The 15535-nt window shown below is 42.7% G+C and overlaps 1 protein-coding gene across 3 annotated transcripts in view; it reads left to right on the plus strand.

The window, feature by feature from the left end:
• Nucleotides 1-14772, plus strand: part of SH3BP2 (SH3 domain binding protein 2) — a 131936-nt gene extending 117164 nt beyond the window's left edge. For 2 of the 3 annotated variants that reach the window (XM_075333065.1, XM_075333017.1), the window contains exons 6-13: nucleotides 1593-1675; nucleotides 1825-1884; nucleotides 3447-4197; nucleotides 5788-5908; nucleotides 7371-7426; nucleotides 8586-8664; nucleotides 10131-10190; nucleotides 12597-14772. In XM_075333065.1, coding sequence (XP_075189180.1) covers nucleotides 1593-1675; nucleotides 1825-1884; nucleotides 3447-4197; nucleotides 5788-5908; nucleotides 7371-7426; nucleotides 8586-8664; nucleotides 10131-10190; nucleotides 12597-12737 — 1351 coding nt within the window. In that variant the 3' untranslated portion in view covers nucleotides 12738-14772. The remainder of the gene's footprint in view (nucleotides 1-1592; nucleotides 1676-1824; nucleotides 1885-3446; nucleotides 4198-5787; nucleotides 5909-7370; nucleotides 7427-8585; nucleotides 8665-10130; nucleotides 10191-12596) is intronic. The other variant, XM_075333056.1, reaches the window with a different exon arrangement.
• The last annotated feature ends 763 nt before the right edge of the window (nucleotides 14773-15535 follow it).

Raw genomic sequence — 15535 nt, forward strand, 5'->3', positions numbered from 1 at the left:
ACAGTCGTTCATGCGTGTCACACGCAACGACGTCGCTAACGATGCTGGATGTGCGTCACGGAATCCGTGACCCCGACGATATATCATTAGATACGTCATTGCGTGTAACGGGGCCTTTAGTCTTACTTAGATTAGGGTAGCTCTAATTAACAACATAAAGGAATTGTGCTCTTTTGAAAAGTTCCATAACTTTAACATATAATATATATTTAAAGAGAATCAGTCAGCAGGTTTTGCTACTTCATCTGAGAGCAGCATGATGTAGGCAAAGAGATCCTGAATCCAACAATGTATCACTTAGATTACTGGGTGCAGCCATTCTGACACAATCAGATTTTTTTTATTTACTCATGTACTGGAGCTGAGAGAGCTGCACTAGCACACACCAGACTCCATATAGAGATTGCACATTGACAGCAAGATGTCAATCAGAGGAGGGGGCGTGCCAGGTTGTTGTGTGTGTGACATTTAATAATATAAAATATAGCAAATATAGCAAATAAACAGATCGGATTTTGACAAGACAGGCATCCCTGAATTCTGTGTGTTAACTCTTGCAGCATGCTGTTTTCAGCTTACATAGCAAAAACCTGCTGACAGATTCCCTGACAGTATAAACTTAGCACATAGCCCTATAGGGGGATGTATATATATGTATATGTATATATATTAGCATCTATATAAATTGTTCCTTTTAGTGCCCAATTTATCAAAGCTTTTATGACAATATTCTAGTGTAAAAAGTTTTGAAAAGTTGCATAATTTTTTCCTATTTCCGTCCAGCTCAGGCAAAGTAGGGGAAACTGAGGTTAGGACGGGGGTATGGTGACTGTTCACTATGCTACAAATCTTACTCCATCAGGGACTGGAATCGGATTTGTGGTGAAGATGCACACAGAACTGTCCGCCAGTCATCAGACTCTCCTAATTTATTAAGAAGCGCGTGCCTCCTCAAGAATCAGGAGCGTCTGATCACAGCACACCTCCTCATCAAGACCCTTGTGAACAATGCCCATTTTGAGGATTTGGGCCCTATAGTTCCAATTCATAAAGAATTGAAGAATGGGTGTTTTGTTCCACGACGCTTCCGGTTCATTAACAGGTGCCTCTTAGGGTATGTGCACACGTTGCAGATTTGGTGCAGAAATGTTCTGCTTCAAAATCTGCGCCTTCTAGCAAAAACGCACCAAAAAATGCAAGCATTTTTTATATGTTTTTTTCTTCTTCTGAAGTCAATGGCTCAAGGTCTAAAAAATGTACAAAAAAATGCCCCAACAATTGACATGCTGCAGTGTTTTCCTGTACCAAAATCTGCAAGGAAAAGAAAAAGCAACAAACTGCTTCAGAAATCTGATAGACTTTGCTGGCTTCAGGATAGGCATGCAGATTTTGGTGCGGATTTCTCAAAACATGCATCAACAAAAACTGCAACAAAAAACGCGCCATGTGCACATAAAAATGTCTCAAAAATAAAATGGATAATAAACCAGAATATGTTATATAGCGCAACGCAGTGATATTTCTACAACATTGTAGTGACGGATAGTTACAGTATACAAGGTCAAGTGCTGATCTTCATTTTTCCTTCACAGTGATAGTGGCTCCGAAACAGACAGTTTCTACGGATCCATTGAACGTCCTGTGGATATAAAATACACGCACAATCCTGCAGAAGGTAATATTTCACCCGTATGCTATGCATTTTATATTATATTACTTGTCTTTATAAAGCGCAATAACGTTTTTCCGGCAGGAGTGTCAATTCCTTCCGCTGTTAAATATCTAAATATTTACCCGAGATTCCCTTTCTCTGTACATTCACAGATAGCTATCAGGATGAAGATGATGATGAAGAAGACTACGAACAGCCGGATGTAATGAATGGTAAGATATTAAAAGCTGTTTAGTGCGGATATAAAGTCAATAGCTACCTTTGATTGCTGTCATGTGCCAGCTCCTTACTGTACTAAATATATCTGTATCAGGGGCAAAGTTCTATGTTCTTTTTGATACAGAGCTCCAGGTCCCTGCACAGAGACAGAAATAAAAGGCGTTCTCCAGGATAAGAAAAAAATATAGAACTATAAAAAAAAAGACATTATAAATAAATTCCTAAATATCCTAAATTTGTTAATCACATGGACATAAACATGTTCTGCACTGTTTATAAGACCGGAGTTTATGAGCATGTGCGGTAGAGGCAGAGACCCTGATTCCAGCGATGTATCACTTACGGGGCTGCTTGCCGTAGTTGTGATAAAATCACAGTTTTCTCTGTTGCAGCTCTACTACTGTTGTTCTCTGAATGCTGACTTCTGTATAATCCCGCCCACACCACTGATTGGCAGCATTCTAGGTACTTAGGTGGAAAGCTGCCAATCAGTGGTGGGGGTGTGGTTACACAGAGCAGGAGGACTACATGGCACGAGACAAATAGTCTTGTTGGGATAATTTTCTGCTGATAAAACAACACTTAGCAACCTAATAAGTGACACATTGCTGGAATCAGGGTCACTGCCCCTATATCATGCTGCTCTCGGATTACATGGCAAAAACCCGATGACAGGTTCCTTTTAAGCTCCACCTATTGATGGCTAGAAACAGACATATGCAGGAGTTTTAGATCTTTTTATCATACCTAGACTTTATAAATTTATCATATCTTGTAAAGATACATTAAAGGGGTTGTCTGCTACTTGGACAACCCCTTCTCATTCCCCTTGTTCGCCCCCATAAAAATAAATAAGCCTTTACTTACCTACGGTGCGGCCATGGTTCCTGCGTTGTCTAAAGCCGCGTTCCCAGGGCCCACGTGACATTGGTCACATGTCTCACGTTTCATTATAACAATCAGCTCCTAGCGTCTTTCTCAACGCCTTTGTATTGGAGCAGGATGTGAGTGCAGCACTGACTTCCTGCTCAAACGCCCAAAGACGGAGCAGGAAGCCGGTGCTGATTGGTCGTGGACCCGAGGAACGCGGCTTTAGGCATCGCTGGAACCCCAGCTGCACCGGAGGTGAGTATAGGCTTATTTATTTTTAAGGGGACGAACGAGGTGACTGAGAAGTGGGTTGTCCGAGTAGTGGACAATCCCTTTAAAGATGTATTCCCTATCTGTAACTGACTAATTGCTTGGACCACAATAGATCATAAGAAAGGGAGTGGAGGTGGAATGCTCGAACTCTGCCCCTTTCATTGTCTATGAGACTGTCAGAAATAGCTGAATGCTCCACTTGGGTCCCTCCCGCAGACCCATAGACATTGACTGAAGTGATTATTTGCACCTCTGCTTCATTCAGATCTGGCCCTTGATCAATCTCAATCATGGAAAAAGTCTTTAAGAATTTTATCAGCACATAATCCTCTATCTAAAAATGAAATATTGTCCAGAAGTGTTTTGGGTACATCTTAGAGAACGTTTATCTTTCTTGCTTTTTCTCGAACAGTCAGTGCACCGAGCTATCCGCCACCGCCAGTTCCCGTAGCACAGAAGCCTGAAGTTTTTCCAAACTGGCCATCGACAACTAGAGCTTCAGGAATAGCAAAACCCCCTTCTCCTCCTTCTCGCTCATATCCCAGGAAAAGTATTGATGGTTGCAATGGACAAGAGCTCGGAGTGAAACCTCCAGTGCCAACATTCCCTCCTGTCTACAGGGCTACGGATTTATTAAACAGATCAACTGACAATGCTGAAAAGGAAGATACTCCACCCTTTCCATGTCCCGTTAGCAGAAAACCACCTGTTTTACCCCCACAACCACCGGTTAATCGAGTAGAACCATTGTCCCAATCAATTAATGACTACAAAACCTGTCAACCCAATGTAACAGCGTTTGGGACCAAACCTTCATATATGGCGGGAAAAGACTTTAAATTTAAGGATGAGCTCAGCAGCAGGTTGAACATAGCTCCTCCAATGCCAAAACCAACTAACAAGTCTAACTTTCCTACGACAAGTCCAGTAGTGCCGACCAAGCCAACCATACTAGCCACAAAACCAACCCCAATGAACAGTAATGGACCACCAATTCCTGTAAAACCTAGAGCGTTAAGTGACTCTTTAAAATCACCTGAGGAGCCTTCACCCATTGTACCAAAACCCATACCCTGCAAGCCACCATTAGTGAAGCCTCCTACCCTTCCAAGGTTACAACTAAAGAAACCAGAATATGAAGGATCTGGATACTCACCAAAATTGTAAGTATAAATCGCTGTATGGTTATACTTTATCAATTTTGACTTGAAGACCGATAACCTCTTCCCACCAAGGAAAATGTAGCAAACATCAGGTCCTCAAGGGTGGGAGAGCCTTATAAAAACATATCCTCTTATTTGACCAATTGATGTTTCAATTGATGTAAATGCAAACTTGCAATTCTGTACTGACATCCAGAGCCCCCCTTACAGTATCGACAACCAGGCCCCCCCTCACAGTATCGACAACCAGGCCTCCCCCCCTCACAGTATCGACACCCAGAGCCCCCCCCCACAGTATCGACACCCAAAGCCCCCCCACAGTATCGACAACCAGGTCCCCTCTCACAGTATAGACACCCAGAGCCCCTCTCACAGTATCGACACCCAGAGCCCCTCTCACAGTATCAACACCCACAGCCCCTCTCACAGTACTGACACCCACAGCCCCCCTCAAAGTTTAGCACCCAGAGCCACCCTCACAGTATCGACACCTATAGCCCCCCTCACAGTATCGACACCCAGAGCCCCTCTTACAGCATCGACACCCAGGGCCCCCCTCACGGTATCGATACCAGAGCCCCCCTCATAGTATAGATACCCAGAGCCCCTTCACAGTATTGATACCCAGAGCCCCCTATCACCACCCAGAGCCCCATAACAGTACTGAAACCTAGAGCCCCCTCACAGTATCGACACTCAGAGCCCCATTACAGTATAGACACCCAGAGCCCCCCTCACAGTATAGACACCCAGAGCCCCCCTCACAGTATAGACACCCAGAGCCCCCCTCACAGTATAGACACCCAGAGCCCCCCTCACAGTATAGACACCCAGAGCCCCCCTCACAGTATAGACACCCAGAGCCCCCCTCACAGTATCGACATCCAGAACCCCCTCACAGCATAGATAACCAGAGCCCCACACACAGTATCGACACCCAGAACCCCTCTCACAGTACTGACACCCAGATCCCCTCTCACAGTATCGATACCCAGAGAACCCCTCACAGTATCAACACCCAGAGCCCTCCTCCTATAGCACAACATTAAGCTCATGGGTATCACTGCAAAAGCTCTAATGGGGTTCTCAATTATTGCAGGTCCTTAACCCCTTTACCACCCAGCGATTTTCCGTTTTTCGTGTTTTCCTCTAGAGCCCTAACTTTTTTATTTTTCCTTCACTATAGCCGTATGAGGACTTGTTTATTTTTGAAATCCACTCGCGCCTGTTAGCTGCACATGTCGCCTGATCAGATCAGAAGACATGTGGGTAAACATGTGGACACATTAAAGAGTCACACATGACCTATGATGTACTGGTACGTCATAGGTCATGAAGCGGTTAATAATATTGGTCTTTTGGCCAAATTCACTTTTTGAGACCTGTATGGCTCCAGGGCCCAGGTGCGACTGCAATGCCTGCACCTATTGTAGTTATGCCCCTGTTTACATACACATGATTCCTTCAATGTATACAATATAGGTCTCCACCAGAAAGAAGAAAACTGTCATAATTTCCGAATGACGTAAATCAGTAGGTGTCTTATTTTCAGTTTCAGTATATTTTCAGTATATTTATGGCTTGCTCTAGGAGATCGCCGCCTGATGGACAGAGTTTCAGAGATATCACAATGGAGTTGCCAGTCCGTCCAGCAAAACCAAAATTGAAATTTAAGGATGACAGAAGCGATAGCGATGACGACTATGAAAAGGTAACGGCCAGTGACAAACTGAAGAGTGTACGAAAGGAATCCAAGACTCCAAATGTGCACACAATAGGCCTGTATCCTGTTTCTTACCCTATCTTCTGCTTCACTGCACGTCTGTTATCATTCAACAGTCCGTCTGATGAAGATCTTATGGTTAGACCGAAACGTAACATTTTTTGGGATTGCTATGCCAATAAAGCTTTATTATTTTCATCTCACATTTGCCATTTGGAATGCCCCATTCCTTTCATACTTTGTCTGGAGGGGTATCCTATCCAAGCACCCAGTGTCAATATACTCTTTTGCTATATTAATTTCGAAAGCCACAGCATCGTTTCAGTCTGTAACTTATCTCGTTACCTAAATGGATATTGGCCACAAATTAAGATTTGGAGTCATTTTTGTTTCACCCTTCATTATGGCGTTTGCTCTTTTTTTTCATCTAATTTTTGGTAATTTTTGGCTTTTTTTTAATTTGAACCAATTTTAATTTGCACCCTTCTTGAAAAGGTGGTTCACTACTCTGCAGTTGTGGCCACATCTCTGTAAAACTTAGGCTTTTTCTAAATATCATGTTCAGCCAATTCTGCCTCTGAGCGATGCTATCACGGTTTGCTCATCCCCATGAAGTGCCCCCCCCCCCCCCCGGGCTCAGTGACTTCTTAGATACCGTGATGTCACGTCAACTTCCATTTGACCTGACATCACCGAGGTGGTCCCAGTGTTCCTCAGTGACTGGGCTGTAGTCGGAGTTTCACCGCCCATCACAGCCCAGCATCACTCCTGCTTGTGGCGCTCTGCACTGAAGGAGAGAGCGAGTGAGATGCTGGGCTGTGATGACCAGTGAAACACCGCCCACAGTCCAGTTACTCAGGAAGACTGAGGACAGGCTCAGTGATGTTGAGTCAACTGGAAGTTGAAGTGACATCGCCGGATGTCAGAGGTCATGGATCCCCGGGGGGTCACTTCATGGGGATGAGCGGACCACAATAGCGTCACTCAGAGGCAGAATTGGCTGAACAAGGTATTTAGAAAAAGCCTTCCCTAGCAATTTTTCAGAGATGTGGCCACTATGTACTTGCTGGCTTTTTTATATATACTGTATGTGTGTGCTTGTGTGTAATGTGTGTGTATATATATATATATATATATATATATATATATATATATATATATATATATATATATATATAATATAAAATTCTACAAACACCAGAAGACAAGAAAAGTGACTTTACAAGAAATGCAAATAATGAATAGGGGCCCATTGTGTCCATGTGGGGTTTGTGGTGAATAGATTTGGTAGAAACTTTGAAACTGTTAATTAAAAGGGGGTTTTCATAATTTTTATATGAAATGGGACATGTCACCAGGTGAATAGTGACAAGTAGTTGTTCTTTTTTCTATTCCTGTTGCTCCCTTGATTATCCTGTGGTTCTTACATAGTTTTCTTTTGTGTTTCCAGGTTCCTCTTCCCGCTACTGTTTTTGTTGACACCTTTGATTCTTTCGAAGTTGAAAGGTGATTTTATTATATTTGCTGTGTATATATTATTGCAATGTATCAATAAGGTCCGTGGATGACCTCAGCTTAGGTTGAACGTGGAAGGTTGAGGCAAACTCTTTTTAAGTTCTTGTGGTCAACAGTGACCATGATGTGCCTAAAAAAGGCAGAGTAGAAGCCACCACCAGTTTCCTTCACGAGCATGAGGAGTGAATGAGCATCTATAAGAGTCACCACTTTGGTCTTGCTCTGGGGTCGAATAATCCTACAAAGAGTCAGCTTTTAGTTACAGATGATATATTTGTCCACCATTCATCGTTGAACATCAGCCACCAATTCTGGCAGGGAAGATTCCAAGAGGAAAAGGGTGAGGAGCCCTGTATTCGATAAATGTACTTTAGGCAACATACGTACATGTATATTAATATATTGGGGCTGTGAAATAAATGTAGACCATGTCCTGAATAAAAACCTTCATAAAAGCTGTGGATTATCTTAGCATAGGTTGAAGGTGTAAAATTGAGGCAAACTATATGTAAGTTCTTGTGGTCAACAGTGAACAAGATGTCCCCCAACAAAGCAGGTTAGAAGCCACCACCAGTTTCCTCATGAGATGGGAAGGAAGGTCATAGAGGAGTGAATGAGCATCAGTAAGAGTCACCACTTTGGTCTTGCTCTGGGGTCTGCAGTCCTTTTCGAGTAATCCTAACATTATATATTTGTCCACCATTCATTGGTGAACGTCAGCCACCAAGTTTTGGCTTGGGAGACTCCAGGAGTAAAAGGCTGAAGACCCTGGATTAGATAAATTAACTTTAGGCAACATACATGTATATTAATATATTGGGGGTGTAAAATAAAAGTAGACAATGTGCAGAATGAAAGCCTTGATGGGTCGGAGATGAAGCAGAGGATACATCTGGATTGGAAAGTCTGGACTGTAACGCTTTGTTCTCCTGCACATTATATATGTACAAAGCATTGATCACATAGCAATGTTGACAGATCTTGCCTTCCCATGAAAGATCCCACCATACCCTAAGTACACTAATGTATATCAGCAAAGGAAAGTTCACTCCTGCCGCGCTGCTGAAAATATATTTCTGCACAGCAAGCACATGAAATGATAGCTCCCGTCCTGTTACGCCGGAGATAAATGAGAGTATTGTTATTTCAGGATGTTCAAAGCTACGGATGCCAGAGGAAGCCCCCTGAATGGACTCTTCTGCATCAGAAACTCTGCAAAGGCCGGAAAGGTAACCCTGGAGCTGAATACAGAAGGGGCTGTTTAGTTTAGCTTTCAGTTTTTGCATGTTATTTTCACAGCAATTTCCTGTTTCCTGATGGTCAACCAAATTAGTTTGGAGAAATGCTAGATTGTTCATGTGGAGCCGCTCATACATAGGCCTCGTGGCAGAGCGCTCTGCAGGAGGCTGTGAGTGCAGTGCTGTACCACATACTACTGCCCCAATAGGGCTATATATATATATATATATATATATATATATATATATATATATATATATATATATATATATATTATTCTCTGAAATACCGCACTCACTGGACTATCACTATTTGCCATTTTTATAGAATTTTTTCTATTTATCTTTTTATGAATGTCATAAGTGTGTCACAGCCTAATGTGATCTCGGGGAAATCCAGGATCAGGTTATAGTGTATTGTTGATCGCTGATCCGCTTTAGTACCCCCTCGTTGTTTACCCTGATTTGGAGCGTTTTTAATTCAGTCCAGTACAGAAGGGGTTATAGTTCATTTCTATCCTGCAGTGATCTAACAAGTAGTTGTAATGTCAGTTGCAGCCATTCTCTTCTGCTATAAATATCCGCTCCTTCATGGCCAGGGAGGGCCCATCTAGGAACATTAGGGAGTGCAGGGATCAGCCTCAGATGAGTGTTAAGAGGTGACCCCACTCCCCTCTCCCTAGAGCAGGGCCTTCCGTTCTATTGCTACCCTGCTAATCGCTCTGTGTTGCGCTGCTCGCCGGGAGTCCTCTCATAACCTGGGGTGACACCTGCAGTCACATCGTAAGAATCATGTTATGCTCCATTAGATAAAATAGGGCCCCATGAATAGGTTTCCAGATTTGAAAGTTTATTTGGTGGCGTAATAATGTCAGACCCTAGATGCAATTGCTTGAAGGTATTCTATATTTTGAGCTAGAACTTTATTTTGTTCTTTAATATATGATGGGTAGTGCAGGCAGGGTTTGATAAGATACCTTATAGCTACAATATAGACTCTAGATGGACAGAATGGTGCAAATTTACTAAACATAATGGAGTCGGAACTGGTGCATCCCGTCTGTTTTTGTTGTTGTTGTTTACATTGATATGAAAAGTGTCTAGATAATTAGTGGACCTATTTTTGCCCTTTATGGGTGTATGGGATGGCGTACTGAGGAGAAAAAAAAAAGTCTTAACATGCTTAGGCTACAAACAAATTCACAAATAGCCTAGCCCATCTTATTAAAGATACTTAATAAGAGACTTGAAGACATCGATAAACCAGGCTCTCTTCCTTCGGCTAATAAAATGAGGTCCCATTTGTTGGGCCCATTTCAGAACCTCCACGTGTCCCAATCATTCAACCCAACCCCTTTCAATACGTTTTTTAAGCTATTGGCTTTGCTTGATATCAGTTTATATGACTTCAGGTAATGTTACCTGTGATAACTAATTAAAAAATTATTTTATTTAAGGTCCTCGTTGTATGGGATAAATTGGAATTCAAATTAAGAAATTACCGAATTTTTGAAAAGGTTTGTTTTTTTTGTTTTTCGTTACATTTATTCAATGTATGTCTTTTATCAGATGTTTTCTATTTATAAAGTTTTTACACACACATTTCTATTAAACTTTTCCAATGGGTGAAGGGGAAGGGGGATACAGACTGGACGTCCGAAACAGACTTGGCGTCCAGAACAGACTGTGGGGCCGGAGCAGACTGTGGGGCCGGAGCAGACTGTGGGGCCGGGGCAGACTGTGGGGCCGGGGCAGACTGTGGGGCCGGGGCAGACTGTGGGGCCGGGGCAGACTGTGGGGCCGGGGCAGACTGTGGGGCCGGGGCAGACTGTGGGGCCAGAGCAGACTTTGCAGCCAGAACAGACTAGACAGCTGGAACAATAACCTATAAATTCCCTGAAACAGACGGAAGAGATTCCATTCTAATCATATAACCAAAGAAAGATCAGTGATAAGCCCAAGAATAAAAAACTAAGGGGGCACTGAAAAAAAGGAATCAAAACAATGATGGTGAAATACAAAATACTTTTATTGAAATTAATAGAAAAAGGTGAACAAAAGCCAGACGGTGGAGGCAAAAAAATTGAATTTTGCCAATACAGAAAGAGCACACACACCAGCTGATAAGACTGCTAGTGAAGGTATAAGATGTGAGGTATCCAAATGGCCAAGGGAGGAAGACAAGGGGTGTAACACATCAGTGATTAAATATGAACCCAAGATACACTATTCCCATGGACATCTATGAGGATCAATTAAATAGTCATACCTTGAGACATAATGGAAATAATACCGCAGCAGTCAGGTCAGTGGTGAAGGTGGGTCCTCGACGCGCGTTTCACTGAGCGTGGCGGCTTTGTCAGGAGGCATTGCCAGTGTGCTGAATACAGAGTTTATACGTCCGGGCGTCCACAGACAAATCGGCGCACTAAGTGGCATGATAACAATAAAAATGCTGTTAAAAAAAAAAATAAAACAAAGTGCCACTGCTTTATGCAACCATGTGTCAGAAATTATGTGATCAATTTATAGATCAAGTCATTACAGATTTGGGACCATCACTTATGTATATTTATTTTTTTTATAATGTAGCATTTTGTAAAGGGAAAAACCCATTTTGTATGTGTTTGTTTTGTTTTTTTGTTTTTTTTTTCTTTACTTAAAGGGAATCTTTCACCAGGTTTTTGCTATTCCATCTGGGCGAAGCATAATGTAGTAACAAAGACCCTGACTTCAGCGATGTGTCACTAACATGGACTGTTTCTGTTATTTTAATAAAATCACTGTTTTATCTGCTACAGATCTACCTGTAGACTCTGTATACCCCTGCCCCCACCCCTGATCGGCAGCTTTCTGCAAATTCTCAGCGTACACAGAAAGCTGCCAATCAGTGCTGGGTGTGGGGTTATACAGAGCTCATGAATATGCATGACTACCTCACAGCAGTTAGTGATAATCTCCTGCTTATAAAAATTTGTCACGCTGGTGGGTGTGCACCCACGGCACTAAGAGACTGGGCTCAGCCTGGAGGGGCATGACTAAGCGACTATCTCATCTTCACTAGAGCCTCTGATGGTGAGAATAAGCTTGTGTTGGAAGGTACCCACCAGGTACCACTCCAGGAGAACTCTCGGCACTGTAGCAGCTGAATCCAGGGGTCGGGGATGCAGGGACAAACTCAGGTGGAGGCGGATGGCTTGAACAGTCTAGACTGCCGGTGCAGACTGGACGGCCAGTATAGACTGGATGGCTTATACAGACCGGATGGATGAAACAGACTGGACAGTTGGAACAGACAGGTTCACCCGACAGGGTCTGGGACACAGGTACAGGTTAGCAGGCACATGACACGGGCACAGGTATGCGAGCTGACAACTAGGAAATATGCATCAAGTGACTGAATATGTTGCTTAGGCACCTACCTAAAGGAGAGGATGCATTGAATATCCAGTGCTTCTCAGCCATAGGCTGAGAGGCACTTGTGGTTAGGGCATGCAGGCCCTTTAAGAGAATGAAGGAGTGGGCACGAGTGCCCAAAGCGCGCTCCAGGAAAAGCTGTGCAACGGTCGAGACGGGGTCAGAAGTCACCGCTGCGCAGCTGGGAAGGTGAGTGCACCAGTGTCCCTGCCAGGGAACTGGGACACTTTGATTTAATCAAAACTACAGCAAGCAGCCCAGTAAATGACACATCATTGCAATCGGGGTTTCTGTCTCTGCATTATGCTTCCCTCAGATTAGGTGGCAAAAACCTGGTGACAGATTTCCTTTAAACTATTTGTTGGGGTTTTTTTTATCCTTTTTTTTCTTTTTTAGACTCACTATGCTACTTGCTGATATGCAGCCTAATAGCCTACGTCAATATTTAATATTAGTAAACCTATTTAATTCTAATATATATGTTTTTATATTTTCTCGCACTATAGGACTGCAACGTTTACCTTGAGGCAGAGATGTTATTTCCAGACCTTGCTACAATGGTTGAACACTACTACGCCAACCCATTACCCAGTCATGACACACTAGTTCTCAAATATGCCTATGGATGCTCAAATAATCCCAGGTGACAAGATGGTGAACCTTTGATGTTATCTTGGACGCACCATTATGACATTAATATCTGTGGATATGGACATGCTTTGGGGTTCACTAAGACACCTGGTAGAGGCAAGTGTGTAGCAGAAGAGTCCCTTGTCCGGAGGAGCACGCGTGGTCTATGATACAACTGTAAACATTCATCCTAAAATTAGCGGACTCCTGCCGTGACTACTTCCATGTTGTCTACGTGATACTTCCTTTCCAAAGGGAATAAAAGACAGAGGTACATATAATGGAAGAGTCAGTGGAAAAGGAATCTCGAAGAATGAGGTCCTCTCTGAAGATACGTGTATAAGAATTTGGATATAGAGTCAACAACATCCGGATATTTCTTTCCTTTATTTGATCAAGTAATTTATTTTGCTTGTGAACATGTTTTACCGAGAAAACAGGATTTTTTTGAGAATGTTTAGAATAGTTTGTTTCAATATTTTGTTTCCATACATCATTCCTGAAAAGTATTTCTACAATCAAAAGTACAAATATTTTAAGTGTTACATAGGCGCAAATGTTGCCGACTCTGTTAACCTTTGCAATCAATTTGTATTGCTTTTATGTATCTACACTAAAGTTTGGCAATAGTTTTGGTCTGCAAAAAACCCTACCCTTTTGTGTTTTCAGGCCATGTGCACACACTGTGTTTTTGATGCTTTTTTTGGTGCAGATTTGTCACAAATCTGCATATCTATCCTTTTGTTAGCAAAGTCAATGAAGTGTTATGCACATGTTGCTTATTTTTTTGCTTGCAGATTTGGTGCAGAAAATACTCTGCAGCATGCCAATTGTTTCATCTTTTTTGCATGCATTTTTCAGCACTTCTACCCATTGACTTCATTATGAATACACATGCAAAAAAACACAGCAAAAACGGTCCGTTTTTTGGTATGTTCTTCTGCCAGAAGATGCAGATTTGATGCAGAAAATGTCTGCACCAAATACTCAGCGTGCACATATAGCCTAAAGCTCCTCTACAGGTCTATGGCCCCAATTCATCGTTGTTGTTTCTCCACTTTTAATGAGTAATGTCCTCCTTTTTTAGTGGCTTTAGTATTCATGCTTTATTCTCCATATGTCTTGTAGCACTTTTTACATTTTTTAAAGTTTTTTTTTTTCTTCCTCCTTGACATCTTTGCTTTTCCAGAAGTTTTAGACAGATGCATGAAATTAGACTTTTATCAAATATCGCATTTTGTTTTTTAATACATCTTATTCCACTTATTTTGGACGAGTTTTCCATTTAACACATTTTTTTTACTTTTTAAAGGGAACCTGTCACCTACTCACCTGCGAGGCAGTCTGATACGGTCCAATGGGTGGCACTGCTCTTGAGTCCGGCACTTCCTCTATCCTTGCTGTTCTGGGGTCCAGCGGCTCCTCTATCCTTGCTGTTCTCGGACCCAGGCGCCTCCTCTATCCTTCCTGTTCTCGGATCCGGCACCTCTCTATCCTTGCTGTTCAGGGATCTGGGCGCCTCCTCTAACCTTACTGTTCTCAGATCCAGCGCCTTCTCTATCCTTGCTGTTCTCGGATCCAGCACCTCCTCTATCCTTGCTGTTCTCGGATCTGGGTGCCTCCTCTAACCTTGCTGTTCTCAGGTCCGGCGCCTCCTCTATCCTTGCTGTTCTCTGATCCGGCGCCTTCTCTATCCTTGTTGTTCTTGGATTCAGCACTTCCTCTATCCTTGCGATCGCTGTCCTTGCTTCGTGTGAATGATGCATCTTATGTCATCCACACAGTGTCCTCCATTGCCCTCCTGCGTATATGCACTTTGTTCTGCCCTGCTGAGGGCAGAGCAAAGTGCTGTAATGTGCAGGCACGGGCATTCTTTGACCTTTCCCAGCGATTCCGCATTACAGTACTTTGCTCTACCCTCAGCAGGGCAGAGCAAATTTGCACATGCACATGAGGGAAATGGTGGACACTTTGTGGATGACGTAAGATGCGTCATTCACACGAAGCAAGGAGGATGGTGATCACAAGGATAGAGGAAGCGCCGGACCCGACAGCGGTAAGGATAGAGAAGGCGCCGGATCTGAGAGCAGCAAGGATAGAGAAGGCGCCGGACCTGAGAACAGCAAGGATAGAAGAGGCGCCGGATCCGAGAGCAGCAAGGATAGAGGAGGCACCGGACCCGAGAACCGCAACACCCTTCGGACCAGACTCTATTGGACCGCCCCGTTTGAGTAGGTGACAGGTTCCCTTTAAAGGATTTGCTACCTATGGTGCTAAAAAAAAAATCTGAAAAAAATGATTAAAAAGAAAACTAAAAAGCATTTTTGATTTTACGCACAATTCATGAAACAAGTCCGCAATTTTGAAGGATTTGGAACAAAAAAAGTCAGCGAATACCACGAAATAAAAAAAGAAAAGGGACTTCAAGAAATCGTAAATGATGAATGGAGACAATGTGTTTACATGGCTGCAGACTACAAATGATATACTTTGAACATTATCATTTGTTCTTGCAGTCGTGGGCTAGTGTAGACGCTGCTTACACAAATTGGTAGGATATTTCCTTTTGATTTAATAAGACTCTATTGCTTTTTATTTTAGAGACATTGGAGCAATAAAAAAATGGTTGCAAACGTGTACACAACCTTTACTGTATCAATTCCTAACATTAAGGGTTTTGCATTGACACCTGAAATGGTGAGAATGTTTAAAGCATGGGGTCCAATCTAGGGAATTTAGAACCTTAGTTCCCTGGACCTTAAGTGTTACAACATAGAGCTAAAAAAAATGGATTATTACCCACATTTGTAACATA

This window comes from Anomaloglossus baeobatrachus, chromosome 1 (genome assembly GCF_048569485.1).
Source record: "Anomaloglossus baeobatrachus isolate aAnoBae1 chromosome 1, aAnoBae1.hap1, whole genome shotgun sequence".
Taxonomy (NCBI): Eukaryota; Metazoa; Chordata; class Amphibia; order Anura; family Aromobatidae; genus Anomaloglossus; species Anomaloglossus baeobatrachus.